Below are 20886 nucleotides of genomic sequence, written 5' to 3' on the forward strand. Positions count from 1 at the left end.
GCTGAAGATTTATGGATTCAGTTTCCATTCGTGCAGGTCCATAACATTTCTGCTTAGGTCATCTGCCAGAGTATTCTGCTTTCCTGGCAGGAACTGAGCTTGAAGATGTATTTGGTAGGTCAAAGCTGTGTTCCACAATGCCATGGCTAGTCTGCAAAAGGGGGTAGGAATGCATGCCCCCATGCTTTTTTATGCACCACGATGTTGTCAGTCTTTATCAGTAGTTGGCCTGGATGAAGTAAGTCCTTGAAGGGTGTCAGAGCATTCTGAACAGCTAGTATCTCTTTCTGGTTGATATGCAGATGCATTTGTTTTGGGCTCCATTTGCCCTGAATGCATCTCCCCACCAGGTGAGCCCCCCCCAAGCATAATCTGATGCGTCTGTAGTTAGGGTTTGGGTGTCAGGGGGGTAGAGAGAATGACCGTCCCTTGTTTTGGTGACATGTCTCTGCCCACCAAAGAAACTCCTGCTGTAGGCAGGGAATGAGAGGAATCATTGTTTCCAGACTGTGACAATGTTGACTCCATAAACTTTTTAGGTACCATTAAAGTTTCCTCATATACAGTCTCACATATGGAATAAGTAGAATGCAGGATGCCGTGAACCCCAAAACCTGCAGAATTTGTCTTGCAGATAACTGGGTTTCTGTTGCCATTTGTTTGAAGCATGTTGTCAGTTGCCTTGGTTTGTCTGGTGTAAGGTAAGCCATCTGGGCAGTTGTATTCAAGCTTGCACCCAGGAATGTAATTATTTGAGAGGGTACCAGTTGGGATTTCTTTTCGTTTATTGTGTACCCTAGGCATGTTAGAAGCCTTTTTACAAACGCCAGATGTTGAAGGAGAGGGTCCTTGTCCTCTGCTTGAATGAGACAGTCATCCAGATAAGGATAAATTTGTATGCTTCTTTGTCTGCAAAATGCAATTACTGGTGCCAGGCACTTTGTAAAGACCCTGGGTGCAGTAGATAAGCCAAAGGGCAGTGCAGAGAATTGGTAACGCAAAACACCTGCCTTGAAGCGGAGGTATCTTCTGCATAATTCCCTTATTGGGATATGCAGGTATGCCTCTTAAGTCTAGAGTCACTAACCAAGTGTTCCTGTCCAGCATAGGCAGTAGCTGTTGTAAAGTCAGCATTTCGAATTTTGGAATGTCCAGGAACGTGTTCAAAATCGATGTCTAGTATTGGATGCCAGGTATGGTCTTTTCTGGGTACTAGGAAAAGTCTTGAACAAAAACCTTGTCCCTTTTCTGGTACTGGTTGAACAGTCCCCATATCCATGAGGGACATAACTTGTTTCTGTGCCTCTGCCCACTGATTTTGTGGCAGATCTGGCCATCCGTTTGGAAATGGCAAAGTATGGAAATTAAATCTGTATCCCTGGGATATTATGTTTAATACCCACTTGTCCTGGGTAATTAACTGCCAATTTTGTGCGTGAAGTGCTAGTTTTCCCCCCAAGGGGGCTGAAAGGTAAGCGCTTGGTGAAGCTAGAGGAAAGTCATTGAGGACTGCTTACTGTAGGGTTGTGCTTTGTTTCCTCCAGATTTGGAGGTGGAGGCACCCCATTGCTTTGACCTGTAAGAACCCTGTGATTGGTATTTGGAGCCTTTTGAGCGCCTGGATTTGCCTCGAGTGGCTCTGCTGGATAAAGGAAAGGACCAATTTTTAGTAGGCCAGTGCCTACTGAACCTGGGTGGCTGCACTTGCAAGAAATATTTTACAGTTTGCACAGATTTAACTTTGTCTTCCATTTTCTTTAAAACCTCTTCCGCCTTATTACCAAACAGAGTATCAAGCTGCAAAGGGGCATCCAACAATTTAGCTTTAACATGATCAGGCAGATTTTGCTCCTTGAGCCAGGCATGCCTTCTAATCACAGATCCAGTAAATGCGGCCCTACAAGAGGCCTCCAAGGAATCAAAACCACATTGCAAAGTATGCTTACCAACTTGTTCTGCTGAATGCCATAATTCCTGTAACACTATTTTCCTCACAATCAGAAATCAACATCATTTTCTGTTTCAGTAAGCCCATAACATGCGGTTGACATTTAAGCATATGAAACTGGCAGTTTAAGGCCCTGACTGCCAAGGTTGCGGACGTATAAACCTTCTTTCCCATCTATCCAGCGCCCTGGAATCTCTATCAGAGGGGGTAGGATTTTTGGCTGTAGAGGCCTTTACACCCTTGAGGCCCTGTGAAATAGTCTCAGGATCAGCAGCAGGATTTTTGAATAGAAATTAGTGGGAGTCAGGAACCCTGTAATATCTGTCTGGCTTACTAAGAGCCGGAGGTAGGGAATCAGGAGACATGCTTGATTCCGAAAACACATCATCCACAATGTCTAATAGAGGAGGTATTGCCAAAAGCCTATGCTGAGGAAGAAGGAGGAAATCGCTAAGCCTCTTTTTTGATTCGGAGAAGTCCCGACTCTCCCAATGAAAACGTTCCCTTAAAGTATGCAAAGTCTCTACAAAAGAGTAATCTCAGGAGGAGATGCAGATGGGATGGATTCCTCTGCATCAGAATCCTCATAGGGTGGAGTAGAAAATTCCTGATTAGAAGAGGAATCAGAAGAAATGGAAACCTGATCTGAAGATTCAAATCAGTGCCTTGCCTAGGCCTCTTAGCAAAGGGGGGGGGGGTTGGGAACCCCTGATCAAGGTAATCAAGTCCTCAGCCATTTTGATAATCTGTTTTTTAGGCATAGGGGCCTGAGCACGTGGCTCATGAGTCGTTTTTTAGACGTAGAAGATGTTTTTGACCTTGTTTTTGAGGCTGGCGTCCGTTTAATATATAAATGTTGAGGCCTGAAAACGCCCTCAGAAGCCGGTGCCTGATCAGTGGCTCCAGACCCATCCAAGGGAGAGACATCCGCGGGTTCAATACTCAAATTCTCGCGGCATACCGGACTCCGAATGGGTCTCAGTAGAGGCCTGCGACTCAAACGTAGCGGATATCAGGGGCTGTGAAAGCGCCTCACTGAGTACCGACAAACCAGCGACTGGCTTAGGAGAAGCTTTGTCAGTTTTGGACCTCGACTGTCTCTTTCTTTGCATTTTTTGTGAACTCCGGTAGTCAGATTGCTACCAGACGACATTTTAGGATAATTAAATCTTGATCCAAAATATTCGGAAGCAAAAATATACCGACGCTTAATAGTGCGTTGGTTAAATCTAGCACAAAACCAACAGCAAGGCACGTTATGATCTGGGCCTAGGCAAGGAATACAGTACAAATGAAAATCCTTATTGGGTATTTGCTTCCCACAAGTAATGCAATTATTAACTTTCACTGACATCTGTAAGGAGCAAGAAAAAGTTTCCCCAACGGGGTACTTAGCTTTAAAGACTCCGGTTCTGACACTCGAATGCGAAAATTTCAGGAGTCGGCCGACCGGCACTTCCGAACTGCTTCTGCTTCGGGCACCGCACGGCAAGAAAGACTGAATAAAATGTTGTCGGCTGCATGTTTTATACCCCTGACGACCGGATGTCATGGAAGAGGAGACAGCAACTGACACAGGACCCAAGACTTTGTTATTCAGGCCGACTGACGGCAACCTGCCAGCAGATTACCCAAATGTAATGACTGCAACAGTGAAACACGAAGAACATGTGGATGGGGCAACTCAAGCCAGCTGAGTTGTTTGAGGGAAAGGCAGTGATGCGATCTTCTAGGGCACCTGTAGCAAACTTGCCAATCTTGTTATAGCAAGATGCCATTTTGTTTAGCTCTCAGTGGCAAAGATTAGTCAGGATTGGGGAGGCATACAGTAGGGTGGATAACAGGTGTGTTCTAGCAATAGTGGCTTTGGTATAACTGGTCATGAATTGCTTGTTCAGATACAGCAGACCAAGCTTTTTGTTCACTTTTTTGATTGTTTGGGCTATATGTGTGTCAATCTTTAGGTTATCAATTACTACTCCTAGGAGTTTCGTGTCAGTTGTTCGGGTGATTGAGGTATATCCTTGGGAGTTTATGGTGAAATCATTATTTAGTGCAGCAGCTCTACCAGGACTGAAGAGTAGCAGTTTTGTTTTTTTTTTTTTTTTTGGATGGAGTACAAGTTTAATGCTATAAAACCATGATTCAACCAGAGTAAAGTTATGCTGTGTTATTGTTTGAAGTTCGATTAAGGTTGAGGCAACGCATATGATAGTTGTGTCATCCGCATATTTCACTATAGAGGCAGAGGGGGATGTGGCATCTATCTGATTTGTAAATACAGAGAACAGTAAAGGACCAAGTATGGGGCCCTTGAGGACTCCTATAGATACTTGTAGAAGGGAGGATAGTTGGTCCTGCCAAAGAACTGCTTGTTGTCAGCCTGATAAACAGCTGTTGGACCATGATATTGTGAGGGAGTTAATGTTAAGGGTACATAGAGTTTTGAGAAGCAGGCTGTGATTGACCATATCAAACGTTTTAGATAAGTCTAAGAATACAGAGGAAATGAAAAGTCCGTTGTTTCTATGGGTGTTGACTATGTTGGTATATGAGAATAGAGCAGTGGTAGTACTATGGGAGGGTCGAAAGCCATGTTGAGATGTAGATACAATGTCAGTTTTTAGGAGGTATTGCATTAGTTGTGAATGTACTACTCTTTCTAGTATTTTTGATAAAGGAGATAAAATTGCAGCTGGGCAGTAGTTGGTGAGCTCAAGGGAGTTGCCACCTTTGTGGAGTGGAATAATATGAGACATTCTCCACAGGTTAGGTACTTTGCACTCTGCTATGGACCTATTTAGGAGTATAAATACAGGGTAGGATATAGTTTCAGATGTTAATTGAAGGAAATCAGCAGTAAGTTTGTCAGCAGATAGTGTGGTAGGTTTTAGCTTCTTGAGGAGTTTAGTAGTAAGTTGGGTACGTGCTGGAGACCAGGAAAAGTTAGAGGGAGTCTGTTGTGTAATAGGGTTAGTCTTGGTTGCAGAAGGTGTAGAGCTGGTGGTGTTATTTAGGGTGTTAGATAGAGCTAGGGCCGTTTCTGTAAATAATTTGTTGAATTGTGTAGGGGTGTCCTCTTTGTCGGATGAAGTATGGGTGTGGGAGTGTCGGTTTTACCTGGATGCAGTAATTTTCTTATTGAGGCCCAGAATTTGAGGGTTGAGCATTTTTCTCTTGTAAGGTTTTGTAGTAATTGATTTTATCGAGTCTTATAAGTTATTTGGACTTGTTTCGTAGTGCTAAGTAGTTTGTTCTGAGGTGGAGGTTTTAAGTTTATGATATTGAGCCCAGGCTCTCTCTCTTTCCTTCATTATGGTTTTAATTTCTTTTGTTAACCAAGGGGTGCAGTTTGTCTTAACTTTGATGGTTCGGGCTGGTGCATGATGGTTTAGGATAGAGACAAAGATTGTATTAAAGTAATCTACTGCTTCATCTAGGGGTAGGTGTTTTAGGGGAGTCCAGTTACAGTATTTTAGTTTGTTGTTTAGGTCCTTGACTTGGAAGTTCTTTTTGTTATACACTGTTCTAAGGTTGGGTTGTTTACTATGATGGGATTAATGCCTAGTAAGGTAAGCTGGTTGGTGATCGCTCAAATTGTCTAGTAGGCAGCCTGATTGGTGTGCTAAGGTGGGGTCAGACAGAAGTATCCAATCTAAGATGGACTGACGTTTGGTTTTCATATCGACTCTGGTGGGGTTATCTATGATTTGGGTAAACACATGAAGATTAATATGTGTAGAGGGATTAAATTTGGTACAGTCAGACCAGTCAATGTTAAAGTCTCCTAAAAGAATGGTATCTTGGGGATGGGAGGTAGATATCCAGTGCAATAGGTTTTCCATAGTGGCAATGTTATTTCACAGTGGGATGTAGGCACCTGCTATAACTACACATTTGGGAGAGTTTAGTTTTAATTTAGCAAGAATCAGTTCTATGTCGTTGACTTCCTGGAAGTTGTAGCTAACCTGTTCCAATATGAGATGATTTTGAAACAGTATGGCTATGCCTCCTCCTCTTTTCCCTGTCCTATCTTTCTGCATAATATTATAGCCAGGGGGTGTAATCTCATTATCATGATGTTCTGGTCTCAGTCAAGTTTCAGTTGCTATGGCTAAATCTGGTTTATATAAAAAGTCAATAGGGCATGGAGGTCCTGAACTTTGTTAAGTATACTTCTAACATTAATGCTTAAGAGAAGTAGAGAGGAGGTCGCCCTTCTATAAAGAGGGTTTGGTTGGTTTAGGTTTGTATGGATTGAAGAGTTGGGTCCTGGGTTAGGGTTATGTCTCCACAGCAAATGAGTTGTTGAGTTAGATATAGGTACAGTTTAAGTAGTTTCTGTAGCATTTTCTCTTGTTTTTGGGATAAGTAGGGGTTTATTTTATTTGTTGCTTTATTATTTATGTAGGAATAGCGATAGGTTGGGGCAAGGTCACATGGAGATATTGGAAAATGAATTAGTTTTAGTGAATTGGGTATGGTATCAGTTTGCCACTGGGTTGGAATGATGAGATGAAGTTGTGTGTGGTAGGATGTGAGGATAGATATGTAACTGTTTTTTTTTTCCAACTGAAATTCAACTGTTTAATATTGTGGATTGGATCAATTTAAGGTTTTTAAATGCTGGTTTATGACTTGTTTTTAATATTCTGAAGAAGTTCCATTGAGAGGAACGAAAGCGCTTAACATTTTAACAAAATCACCTTAATTAGTTGCACTGGAAATTTGTCGATTTATGCACCTAAGCAAGTTATTTGTGGTTTGGAGTCTGTATATTATTTGCTTGGTTCTTTTCTTGTTCATAGATTTCATAAACTCCACAAAATTCTGAGCTAGTCTGTAAAGATCCTGTGAAGCAATCTGGGAAAACTGGGGCTGACAACCAGTCAACTGTGGTTGGGATAAAGAGACAGATGACCCCTTAGACAAGTATTCAGTGGATACTGCCCTCTTTCTTGTAAACCAGCACTCCTGCATTAAACAGATGCCTGAAGAGCAGCTCCAAGCTAGAAAGACAAGGTGGATCTGGCTCAAAGACATGACAATGACAGGCAGCATGTTGACATCAAGTGAAGTCACATCAGAGACTTCAAATAGGTCCTAGCTAAAGGAGCTGCAAAAGAGCATCCGTGGTATCTGCAACCTTTAGCCTAAGGGGACTGCTTAACATTGAAACTGTCTGTGGTGTTCCTCTTTCTTTTTTTTTTTTTTTTTTTTTTGGGGGGGGGGGGTCTGGAAAGGGACAGGTGGACGACTTAGCATGCTTAGCGTTTATGCTGCAAGTAGTTTTCAATGGACTCAGCCCAGTATTTTATCTTCTGCGTATTGAAACATGTACACTGCAGACAGTTGGACACATAATGCAAGATAAAACTGTGGAAATCCATGTGTGAAATCTATTTCCTGAACCTAAGATAACTGTCTACTTTATGCTCAGACATCCAGAAACCATTTAAAAAACAAAATAAATTAAATTTCCCCTACTGAGGTAGTTATTTGACTCTGGCTTCATGCCAACCCAATAGAGTGGCAAATCAACAGCAGTGTACAAGGCAGTGGTCAAAACACAGCAAAAGAGAACTGAAAGATGGTTCTAACGGACTCCCTTTATACCATCAATGTCCCAATGTCAGAAGAGGGAGTGAGCGAGGCAACGAGGGGGAAGGTGAAAGCTCTGGTATTAGAGGCAGCCTTCAGTTTTCTGCAGACAGGAATCCCACGTACTGCAACAGTGAAATATGGAGATCACCATGAATGTTAAGGCAATACCAGCAGACTGGAGGGATAAAGCCCTGACTATGGCCTAGGAAACCCTAGTTCCACTAGTGGCTCACACACTTGACAGCACTTACAGGGGGATAAGTCAGAGAATCAGCCTCACATACCGTCACAATCCTTCATATGAGGGTCAGCAATGCAATGGAGCACAATAGAAGGTGGGAGTTAAGCTCACTAAGCCACCAATTTGTGTTAGCCACTGTAGCAAGTATCAGGAACAACACATCTGCAAGAGGAGAGCATTGTGTGCCACTGTAGTGAGGAGATGCACTCTTTCCGCTCATCTAGCAAGTGGGTTTACACCACTACTGTAAACACAAAGCACCTTCATGGTGGTATAGATAATGGCTTCCCCTGGACAGCACCCACCCCAGAGCTGGGAGGAATCCCTAAAGCAGAAGAACAAATGAGCACTATCTGATCAAAGGAAGGCCAGAGAGTTGGCAGGCATATGGGGCCAAAAATTATCAGGAGGGGGGCAGAAAGACAAGAATTCGGCATAAACATCTGGCAAGGCTATGAACCCAGATGAAGAAAAGAAAAAAAAAAAGTGCCAAATGTTAAAGTAAATTTTCAGAACTCGGTGAAGTAAACAGGGCCAACTGCGTTCGTTCAAGGAATTAATAACTAAAATTGTTTTACTGAAATAATTATTTGCCAACAAGCTGTTTAATGGAATAAAACATAAGATCATCCATAATGGAAAATGTAAAAACTGCAAGGTGCTGTCTTCAACAAATAAGTGCAGCTGGGGTTTAGTTCAGATTATTTAAAAGGTCAACAAGCTATGTGATAAAAAGACTGAAAGCATCAAGACACAAAAGTAGGCAAATGAGAAGTAGAAAGGAAGGTAAAATTATGTTTCCTTATCAATTCACAGTAATAACTCCTCTGTATTAATCAGTCCCAGACCTAGAGATCACCCAACAAAAGTGGAACTTGCATGAAAACCAGTTGCAAAGAAGGTGCACATTTGCATAAACTCAGCTAGTCATTTAAGACCAAGCAAACTCAATATGCAACTCCACGAAGAAACTCAATGAGGCAGCCATGCAATATTCTGCAATCCTGTAAAATGACCAAAAAATATTCAAAACTGTGGGACATTTGACATAACTAGAATGTAATTTTAAACTGGCTGACTGATTTAACCAATTCTTCAGATCTGGCACAAATGCAAGTATTTTGTTGTTTACATGTGCTCTTTAATACTGGTAAAAATTTACTGTTTACACTGCTTACACACTTACATATCTGGTTATATAATCTGTTTCTGGTTTTACTGGTAATTCTGGTAATGGAGTTCCTTCGGGATCTAATCTCTGTAATCTCATTGACTTCCGAGAGACAACCTCCTCATCTGGTTTTAATTTTTTCTGTCTGTAACAAAATGAATAACAAACTTAGCATGACAGAGTGCAGTTAAAGTCCACAATCCAGCATTTGAGATGCATTTGAAATTCTACAGCAATTTACTTCTTAATTTAAGTACTTATCAACGTGTTAAGCATACCAAATGTGCATTCAAGGTTGCAGGGTATGAATACGGACAGCTGCAGCCAAAGCAAACTCATGTGGCTATGCAGAATGTGGAACAAGCAAATTCTTAACTGCTAAGAGAGATTCCATACACTCAGAGCACAGTTGGTGGAGAACATGCTACATCATCTTGCTGCATTGCACTATTGTATCAGCTTCATATCCATATCAATGTAGAAAATGAACCCATTGCTAACAAATGTAAAATAGGTAGACGTTAAACAAAAGGACCCGCCTAATTCATTTTATGACCACTGCTGATTACACTTACTATTAGTCAACATAATGGTCTTTTTTTCCCTTTGTCTTCCTCCCACCCACACTCTATTCCATCTATTTAACCTTCTGATCTAGATCTTACTGTACTTTCTCAACTTCATTCCCCCTCTCTCTTTTATTATCCTAATGTTTTTCATTTCCTTTCTCTTTACTTCATCCTTCATTTTCACTTCACTGTTTTCTCCTTGTTCTTCCCCGTATTTGACATTACTACATTATGTGCACCTTTTTTACAATTATTAAATCAGGAACTGTATTGTCTACTTGTCACAAATGTTAACTTGCATTTCTACCTATTATTGTACTTTAAATGCAATTGCGTTGTGTTTTGTTTAGACTTTCCACCAGCTGAGCCGGAAACTGGTCCTTCTGAATCAGTGTTGCACTCCAGTTCAGAAATCTAAATACATACATGCATAAATAAAGTAATTAATAGACAAATAAGTAGAATAATGCAAAATTAGGAGTGTTGTAGAAAATGAACAAATACTGGACTGGTGTGTAATTTACACCCACTGAGTAGGCAAACTTTTCACGGCATAAACTGAGATATGAGACACCACCACAAAACAACTGACTAAAATGTATTTTACTAAAGTTACCACCTTCATTTACTGGCATGTGGTCAGTGTAATAAGTGAAATACAGTGTAGTGAATACTGTATTGCATATACTCCTAAATCTGAGAGGTATACTGACCAACAGACTGGAGATGAGAACAGCACAATGCAAAGCCTCATGTCTGCAAGTTATAAAAGAAGGTGAAAAAAAGAAGTTATGTCTTACCATAACGTTCCATCTGTACTGCTGATCCTCGTTCAGTCATTACGTATGGGTATTGGTTCCGACCTCGGAACAGAGACGGCCATCTTCCAAGCTCGCGCCAGCTACAAACTCTCGAGCTAAAACTCTTACCCAGAATTCCCCTCTCCCTGTTACCTCAGATTGAGTTTGCAAGTCAAAAGAAGGTAGAGGCTACCTCTGGTCAAATGACCTAAAAGAACCAGATGATGCGATCCACTAGAAGCCACAGGAGCGGAAGGAGGGAGGGTCGTAATGACTGAACGCGGATCAGCAATACAGATGGAATGTCATGGTAAGACATAACTTCTTTATCTGACAATGTTAATCCTCGTTCATTCCTTACGTATGGGACAGAGTCCCCAGCTACCTCTATTCCTGGGAGGCTCTCATGGAAGGACATTCCTGAGCACCACAGAACCAAAAGATGCTCTTCCCCTGGAGGCCAAATCCAATTTTTAATGATTGATGAAGGTATGAGGCGCAGCCCAGGTTACAGCTGCACAGATTTCATGTAAAGAAGCTCTGGCATGGAAGGCAGCAGAAGTTGCCACGGACCTTGTCGAATGAGCCTTGATGGTAGTCGGCAAAGGAATATTACGTTGCGTATAAATGAAGGTCACAAGGTCTTTCAACCATCTAGCCAATGTCACCTTAGCAACAGCACATCCTAATCTAGGTCCAGAATAGGGCAAAAATAACTGGTCTGATTTACAAGAGGCTTTAGTCCTATTCAAGTAGAAGCAAATTTGCCTGTGAATATCTAGGGAATGTAGGCAATACTCTCCTCTGTTTGAATGATTGGGGAAGAAAACTGGCAATTCAATGGTTTGATTAATGGACATTTCAGAGATCACTTTTGGCAGAAAGGAAGGATTAGTTCTCAAAGACACTATCTCTATGAAAAATCAAGTATGGACTCTGATGCATAAGGCTTGAAGCTCAGAGATACGTCTGGCAGAAGTAATGGCGACCAAAAACAAGGTTTTCCATGACAAATATTTGAGGTCGCATTAAGAAGCTGGTTCGAAAGGTGGCAGTATCAGAGCTTGTGGAACTAATGACAGGTCCCATGGTTGAATAGATTCTCTAAAATGGGGGCTTCAGCTGATTCACACCTTTTGTGAAGGTCCTGCATAATTTGTGTGACATAAGAGAGGAGTCCTGGACACCCTCATGAAAATTAGATATTGCAGCCAAATGAACTCTTAATAGTAGAGGCAGACAGACTCGATTGGAATAGATCGGCTAGATACTCTAGTACTGTCGACACTGGTGCTGAAAAAGGATCTACTTGCTTTTCTTTCAGCCAACAGGTAAATCTTTTCCACTTGCTTAAATAAGTAATTCTAGTGGAAGACTTGTGAAATGCAATAAGAATGTCCCGTACTGGTAAAGAAAGATCATTCTGCCTGGCAATCAAGGGAATTGGAGGAGCCAAGCTGCGAGCTTCAGGCTGTCCAAAGTTGGGATGAATCAGATTCTGCGGATGGGAAGTCAACCCCGGGGTTGGATGGAGGATCCATGGTTGATCTAGCAGGTGAGGCCAAAGGAAGAGGAACCAAATCTGACGAGGCCAATATGGTGCTATGAGGACCACCTTGCTCTTCAACCAACGGGCTTTCTTCAGAAACTGGGGAATGAGGGGGAAGAGGTGGAAAAGCATAAAGAAGACCCGAGGGCCAATTGTGGACTAGAGCGTCCCTGGGTGACTGTCCCGGAGGGGGGAATCAGGGCGAAGTAGTTGCTGCATTTGTAGTTTGTCGGGGATGCAAAGAGGTTGCAGCAAGGACGGTCCCAGTGGTGGAAGATCTCCGCAGCTATCAAGGGATTCAGGGACCACTCGTGAGGTTGTAGAATGCACCTGCTGAGTTCTGTCTGCTATCACGTTGGAACTCCCGGGAATGTGCGTTGCAAGAAGAAAACGGTTGGTAGCCATCGCCCATTGCCATATCCTCATGGCCTCTCGACAAAGGGAGCAAGATTTGGTTCCACCCTGTTTGTTGATGTACCAGACGACCGCCATGTTGTCTGATTGTATCGCAATAGTCCCAGACGGCAGCAGGGGATGGAATGCTTGCAACACCAGAAGCACCGCCCTCAGCTCCAGAACATTTATATGCAGTTGGGCCTCCAATTCAGACCAAGTGCCTTGGACTGTCTGACCCTGACATAGTCCCCTCCACCCCATCAGGGAGGTGTCCGTGGTCACTGTAGAGACCATTGTGACTGGTTGTGGGTCATCCACCAATTTAAATCCTGTTTGCACCTGTGAGTTACTCTAATCTTGGCTGAAAGAGGATGGTGAAAAGAATACCACTGGGTGAGCAGTAGCCACTGTAGAAGCCTCATGTGAAACCTGGCCAGGGGGACAATGGTGATGGAGGGTGCCATGGAACCCAACAGCTGTAGGACAGAGTGAGCTGTGGATTTCTCCCTTGAAAGGATTGGGATCAGTTGCTTTATCCTTAGAATTCTGTGCACTGGAATGGATGCTCTGCAATTCTTTGTATTCAATATGACCCCTATGAATTCTGTGGGCTGAGATGGGGTGAGATTGGATTTTTGCCAGTTTATGGTTATGCCTAGCCTTTTTGAAACGAGGAGAGAGTATGCCAGGGCTTCTTCCAATAGATGTCTGGTGGGGGCGGAGATGAGCCAGTCGCCTAGGTATGGAAACATCTGGAATCCTTGTAGTCGCAAGTGAGCTGTGACGACTGCCATGCACTTTGTGAACACTCTGGGGGCTGTGTAGAGAGTCCGAAGGGCAGTACTCTGGGACTGGTAGTGACTGGCTCCCGCACAGAAGCGCAGAAATCTTCTTGATGGCCTGTCCACCTTTATGTAGTAGTATGCATCTTGAAGATCTATAGAGCACATCCAATCGTCTTTTTCCAAAAGCTGGAGGATAGACTGTATTGTGACCATCTGGAATTTTTGTACTCCTACAAACTTGTTCAATACACTGAGATCCAAAATTGGTCTCCAGTCCCCGGTTTTCTTTGGCACCAAAATAGTCTTGAGTAGAATCCGGATCCTATCTGGTCTGGAGGGACTATATGGATAACTCTTTCTTAGCAGCTTTGCTATCTCTAGTGCTGCTTCTTCCCTTTGACTGGTTGGAATGTCGGATAAGTTTGTTGGGGGGGGCAGGACAAAGACCGAAGGGGATATGGTAACCTCTGGTTATTATCCTTTGTACCCAAGAGTCAGTTAGCCAGGCAGAAGGGTACAAGGAGAAAAGACCCCCAACCACCTCCACAGGAAAGGAGTTGGGCCGCTCTCTGATAGGATTGACCAGGAAAAAGAATCCCCTAGAACCCTGGTCAAGCAGACCCCCTCTGCCCTGAAAAGGGCGTCTTCCCTGTGAGTTTCCCCCTCTGCCTCTACGGGAGAACTCTGCCTGTATGTCACAGAAAGGACCCTGAGATTTTTTGTACCGTATCTTCCCACTCTTCTGGTTTCTGGAGAAAGCACACTGAGGGAAAGAATAACGGACACCTACGGCAGAAAGGGTCTTACCGTCCTGTTCACATCTGGCCAGTGTGCTTTTAACTTTGGGTCCAAACAATGAGGAGACTTCAATGGGAGCATTGAGAAAGGAAGCCTTGAAGGATTCAGCGAAATTACATAAGGTCACCCAGGCATGCAGTCTCAAAACGCCTGAACTCGCCGCTCTAGCTGCTCTTTCTGATGCGTGAAATATCAGGCGCATGGAGGAGTTTGATATCAATTCAAAGGTATTAAGGTGAGAGGCCACTTTGCCACGGACCTCAGACATGGCACCAGCCAAAGTTTCAGAGAGCTCAGATACTAAATCCCCTTGAAGCCTGGTGAAGTGCGCCATATAATTCAGGGACCTGATTGCAAAGGTCGCTGATGCAAAAGTATGCTTCCCTACTCTGTCCAGGGCCCGTGACTCTTTGTTGGGTGGATGGACAGTCTGGCTTTCTTCTCCCACCAGGTCCTTCTTGGTTGCAGCTGCCACCACCACAGCATCTACGGAAGACCTTTGGACCACTGGGGGTCAGTAGTAGGGGGGGACAAAATTTTATCCGGCCTGGGGAATGGCCTCAATGGTGTCAGGAGCCTTCCACGCAAGCTGCACGACGAGCCTGACCAGTTCCTCGGCAAGTGGAGTAACCCAGGAGGTAGGGGGATGGGCGCGAAAGGCCTGAAGGAACACAGACTCTTCAGAGGTCAGGTTACAGGCCTGCCAGTCACCTCTCTGTTTAAGGATTTTGAGGAGATCACCAAAGTATACCTCAGAGGGTGAGCTAGGGGATCCTTCCCCATCAAAGTCTATGTCTTCAGTAAGGGACACCTCTGTGGAGTCCATGTGCTTCTTCTTGCACGAGCTTTTGCTATGAACTTCCTCAGAGGGAGAAGCTGGGGAAGACCACGCAAAAGGGGTTTCCTGTGGGAGTACATCCTGAGGCCCTTGTGCCCGGTGTCCGATAGGAGCGACTTGTGTACATAGTGGTCCAGAGGAGGGTAGGGAGATTGACAGCACAGTATCGCCAGCAGACGCCAAAGCTTTCCCCATTAGTTGGAAGGCCGGTCCACCTGAAGAAGGGTGAGTGTCCTGGACAGGGGTCACCCCTCCCCTAAGGGGCTCAGCCTGCTGACTCACAGTCCCTGGATGGCTGTGAAACACCAAATTACGTACGCCACAGCTAACATGCCACGAAGGCAACTGCAGTTCCTTAGCGAGGTCCATAAAGGGAACCGTAGAGGGGGAAGACTGCACTATATCAAGAGGCTTCAAAGGCAATGAAGGAGGAGAATAAGTAGGGGTCTTTGGCAAAGGGTGATCACCTCCCACGGAAGGATAGGTTCTAGGGGCAGGATACCTCTGGCCAAAAGCACTTGATCCACAAGACGCAACAAGTCGTGTTCAGAGAGGCTTCTAGTGGATTTCACGGACACAGCTGAAGGAGAGTCAGGTCTATCCACAGATGGGACAAGCTTGGTGCCCACATCACCAGTCTGCACTGAAAACAACGGTGCCGTAAGAAACTGTACTACAGGTGTCTGCACCAAGGAAATCAATCGGTGCCGAAGTCATGGTCTGCACAGACAGTAAGGTTGGTGCTGAAGTGGTTGTCGGTGCTGAGGCTGAGACCAAAAAAAATCTGTGTCAGTAACTGAGTTGTCAGTTCCGGGTAAGGAATTGGAGCCAATGTGGTTACAGTCTGCGCCGACAGGGTAGTCGGTGCCAGTAGAGAGGTTTGAACCGAGGAGCCCCTCGGTACCGATATGGTAAAGGGCATGCTAGTCGGTGCCGAAGTCACAGATGGTGCCGATGGCCTTGGTGCTGATGGTCTAGGCACTGAATGTGCTGGAGCCAAAAGAGTCGGATCCGAAGTAGAAAGCTTAGCCTTCTTGGGTCTCTGTTGATGGGAGTCCTCAGCCGGGGACGAAGGAAGAGATTTGGCCTTTGAAAGATCATCAGTCTTTCTTATGGGATCTTGGAGGGGTTGAAGCCTCCGACCCAGAAATAGCCTCTGAAAAAGGAGATTTGAGTAGCCCCTTCAGTAACCATTTTTCCTCTCAATCAACGACGTGTTAGAGAAGTTCTTACAAATTCCACAGGGTGGATCAACTGATAAATGAAGCACACCCAAACAATAGACGCACACAGAATGTGCATCTGAAGTAGGTAATTTATGACCACAATCTGAACATCTCTTAAATCCTGAACTACCTTCTTTATCCATGATAGAAAAGAATGAAATCAGAAAGAAAACCAGCAATGGTACAAGAAATACCCAAAGGTAAAGAAGAAAAGGGGTCTACCAACGATGATACAAAAGAAAATACCTTGCGGTAAAAAGATTGAAACATTTTAAGAAGAGATAGTCGCTAAATGCGATAAGGTAAGAGAAAACAATTTAGAAACTTTTCTGAGAGAAAACATTGTTTTAGACTAGAATGGTAACAAATATTGTACTTGGCTCAAGAGAAGTAGCTTGACACGACCAAATGGCAACGCGGCAAATGAAATCTGGGGTAACAGGGAGAGGGGAATTCTGGGTAAGAGTTCTAGCTCGAGAGCTTCTAGCTGGCGTGAGCTTGGAAGATGACCGGCTCTGTTCTGAGGTCGGAACCGATACCCATACGTAAGGAGTGAACTCGGATTAACAATATCAGATGTACTTTTATGTGAAGGGCACAAATTAAGCAATGTCAGTTATCACCACATGTGATAAAAATATGGAATGGCATTTCACACAGACAATGCATGACACAGAATGAAAACTTCTTTAGTAAAACAGTAGGTTTGGCTAATCTTTAAAAACAGATGCAAGTTACAAAATGTGGCAGCAAATTCAGATGGAGTACATCATCCTATAGAAAATACATTTGTTTTGGGAACTTACCATAATTTAAGTTCACAACACTCTTTTCTGAAACGTCTCAAGAGGAGAACCCCTAAAGAAACTGTTTCATAAGTAGCTGTTGAGAATGCAGTAGGGGGTGGAGGTGTAGTGACAGACAGATATGACTAAGGCATGTACTTTGATAGCTGCCTAGGATAGGCCCTGCATTGAAGAGGTCTGAGAGGTATTAGGTGGGGACCACACAGCTGTGCCTAGTTTGGTTGCTGTCCTTTGTAGATTTTATTTAAGCTTTTTTATTTCCACAAAGTCAAAAGAAATATAAATGAATAGAATATATAATCAACTGAACAATTAAAAATATAAAAAGCACCAGTGGGTGAACCTTTTACACTTTACCACAAATGTTTTTCTGGTGTTGGGCTTATTGTTCCTCCTCAATATGTGTAGCATATCCTCTGTAAACATGCCTGACAGGAATGAGCACTAATCATCCACAATGTCAGCCTCATGGTCCTAAAAGGACTGACAGCCCAGAAAAGGCTTGACAGGAGATAGGATGAGTGCTGCCCGGGCCAAAAGGTCATTCTCTCCCTCTCCTCCTTAGTCTTTCACAATACTTTGAAACATGATCTTGTCTTACTTTCCAATTTCTTAAAAAGGGATGACAAAATGGCAAGCTCTTACCCAGACAGGCATCGGACAGCTACCACTTAACACTGAGCATAGGCTGAATTCCCAGTCAAGAGTGCTTGCATATAACTTTCATGGTTGCTACACATGCACCGTGGGCACCTGATATATCCTACCACACAATGGCATGCTTCCCCATCTTAAAGACTGAATGAATTAGCTGCCTACTTCGGTATATCACAGCCAAATCCTAGCATTAACTTATGTGAGGCTAGCACTTAGACTTTTCCCCCACTGAAACCAACTCTTAAGGAGCATGCTAAGCCACGCAGCCAGTACGGATTCCCTCAACACCCAGGGAATAACACTGATGGATCACCAGTTATTATAAAGGAATTTGGAGATGTCCAGCTTTTTTTTTTTTTTTTTTTTTTTTTTTTTTTTTTTTTTTTTTTTGGGGGGGGGGGCAGGATTCCAAGAATGTCTTCTCAAAGGCATCAAAGACCTGGGATATGAAAGGGGACAGCAATCAGTATTGGTTCATCTACACCCAACAGGTCAAGGTAGCTCTTATGTGATTCTAATGAATGCTCTCTCATAAGACTAAGAATTCTCTAAAGGCAATGTCATTTGGAGGAAGCCCAACAACATTGTTTCCTTGTCATCACAGTTCCATATCCCGAAGGAGAAGAGATCTTTCTCAAACCTACCATTATCCTTCTTTTCTAAGTCTTGCCTTACTGAAAAGAAGATTTTTTTTCACTCTGAAGAGATGCTCCTGATGTGTGTGCAAGACCGAACCACCTAGGAGTTAATACCTTGCCACGTAGCCACATGTCCCTCTCTAAACTTTCTATAAATCAGTGGTAGCATAGGCCTGGCAGACACTGCTGGGGAGGGCATTGTCTAGTCAGCCCTTAAAAACAGTAATTATGCTAACTGAAGAAGTTCAACAAGAAGCCAGCATTATCAATAGGCCTTTCAAAGCTTGTCACATTAAAATAGTTGGTATTGCCTGGTGAAAGGTAGACACTCCCTGTGGGCATATTAAAACGGGTACCAAACCTACAGGCCTCACCTTCAGAGGCCTAGCTAGCAATACGGAAAAAATCCCACACTGCATCCAAACTGGTCAAAACAAAAGGGTACTCAGTTGAAACAGACTGTGGGTTCAAAGGTGAACAAGGCATCACCTCTGCAGATCTGATGCCCTCAAGCCTCAATACGACTTGCTAGGTTGCGTCTTCCCTCACTCCTTTACCACTGGCTCTATAGTCATCATTTTTTATATAATTATTTAATGGCCCTTGAAAACATCAATTCCACACACAAAATCTGATTAGAAATAGATTTTAACAAATCTACAACAGCAAAGAGGTCCCCCACACTGGGAACCTAATTCTTGTTTGATTGTTTATTTTGTTAACTAGGAGTAACACTTAACTGCAAACATTTTTAAAGTAAATGCAAGCAAATAAAACTGATGAAAAATATTGTTGCTAATACATAAAGTGAACATAAGCTAAATTAATGATTTATACAAGTTGCGCTTAAAACAGAAATCCTGAATTAGAATCATTCGCCAAAGTAGAATTTTGACCCTCAGTGGAAATAGCGAGAAAATTCTAATACATCTATCTGTATTACTAAACAGAACTACATGTACAAAGGCTGAATTTCAAAAGTGCACATACAAGAAATGTAATTCAAAGAATTAACCCAACTAGCTAGAACCCCAGTTTTGGTTATAGTGCTTCAGGCTGAGGTATAGCACAGACTTGTTAATTGAAAGTCAGCTTGAAGGGAATTGATGGACAAAAAATAATGACCGGTCATTTCTTTTTAACACCTTAACTGACTTATCATTTAAGACACAGAAAAACGTACGTTTCTACAAAAGAAAAACTCAATTAACAGTTGCAAATATTATGCAATATATCTCATACAGGTCCCTCTCCAAACTTTCTATAATCAATAGTGGCACAGGCTTGGCAGAGACACTGCTGGGAGGGTGGTGGGGCATCATCAATCCAACACTGTATAAACTGCTCAATTCCTGCCTTCCTTTAAACCTCCTCCAAATCATTTTTCTGCATGTGTTGTTCCCACAATTTAGATGTATTTTTCTATGCAGTTTGCTCCTACCCTTTTTCTAAAGATCCTACTTCTGGTTCTTTTACCTCTGTTACAATATTCACTACAAGTAAAGTTGGTTTAGACTTCAATTTCCGTTCTCTAGTAATTGTTTTTTGGCAGCCACCAAAATTAAACCTAAACAAGGCCTCACTATGTCTAAGCAATTCTTTTCCCGTATCCCAGTTCAAAAAATATTTTACTTACACTCATTTGCTCACCCAATATTTCTGACAGAGTACTTTGTAGGGAATTTTTAAAAGTCTGTCAACTCATTACATTCCCAAAACATAAGTTTCCAGTTGCATCTTCCTCATTACACCTCCAAAATTTAGCTGAAGAAAAAAATCTTTGGAGTCTAATGAGGTATAAATATACCTACGCAAATACTGCAAAGTAAAAATCTTAAATCTTCTGGACTTTGTAGTACATTTGGGAGCCATACATAAGTTATGTTTGACCCTTCGTTTCCTTGTGAATTGCTTATCCACTCTCTCTTCCCAATCTTTTCGAACCTCCTCTGGCTGATTTCTATATTTACTATGCAATATTTTACATGCCCAATTAATTGTCCCTTTTTTATAACAGCAGCTTCTGTTTAGATTCAACTAAAAACTCTACCTGAGCAGGTCTTTCACTTAGGATTTTCCTTTCCTTTTCTCTGCATATACTCTGGTATCAGTCTCTGACAGGGAAGGCAGTCTGTATAACCTGCAGTCCAAGTGTCTTCTTACCCTCTTCCCATTCTATTACCTTTCCCTTATGATAATAGTTTCTCGTCATAAAAGAACAAAAATGACAGCAATGCAGACCTCTCCCTCTCTCTCTTTTTAGCAGCATGTCAGATTAATGTTCTGGTTTAGGGGAACAGTTCAGATGCCTGCCCCTGCAGAGTTCAGTGAATAAGGATTCACATTACTGCAGTGACCTTTATGATAAACATTCCTTAACATTTATAAATCAGAATCCATTTGTTAATCTATCGGATCAAACTATACTAGAGAATAAAGCCATGCTGGTATAGCCTCTAATGCAGGGAAGAGCGAATTAATGCATCAAAAGCATTCTCAACATATTCTAGACAGAGGCTATGATGCTAAAGTTGTATGAAATGCTGTAGCTCCAAAAGAAAAGACTTGGCTAACTAAAGCAGCTACGAAAATACGTCACACCAATATTTTAAATTGTTAAATACAAAAACAAATGAAAAAATCTCATGCCTTATTGTAAATGTATCTGTGTGCTGGAGGTATTAGTAAAACAAAATTTATGAAGAGTGCCCGAGAGTTCACCTTTATCCTTATTATATACTATACTTGTGAGAGTTAATAGTGCTGTAAATCCCTGTACAGGCAAAGCCATCATGCTGTTGCAAAACAGTATCACAGCGGTTTAGAAAGTTTTTGAGCTGTTTCAAAGAAAATGGCTGGG

At 42.7% G+C, this 20886-nt stretch overlaps 1 protein-coding gene across 2 annotated transcripts in view; it reads right to left on the reverse strand.

Moving 5' to 3' along the window:
• Positions 1–20886, reverse strand: part of WDR76 (WD repeat domain 76) — a 773733-nt gene that overhangs the window by 509555 nt on the left and 243292 nt on the right. For both annotated transcript variants that reach the window (XM_044077715.1, XM_044077713.1), the window contains exon 5: positions 8980–9109. In XM_044077715.1, coding sequence (XP_043933650.1) covers positions 8980–9109 — 130 coding nt within the window. The remainder of the gene's footprint in view (positions 1–8979; positions 9110–20886) is intronic.

This window comes from Protopterus annectens, chromosome 7.part0, assembly GCF_019279795.1.
Source record: "Protopterus annectens isolate FY-2018-M chromosome 7.part0, PAN1.0, whole genome shotgun sequence".
Taxonomy (NCBI): domain Eukaryota; kingdom Metazoa; phylum Chordata; order Ceratodontiformes; family Protopteridae; genus Protopterus; species Protopterus annectens.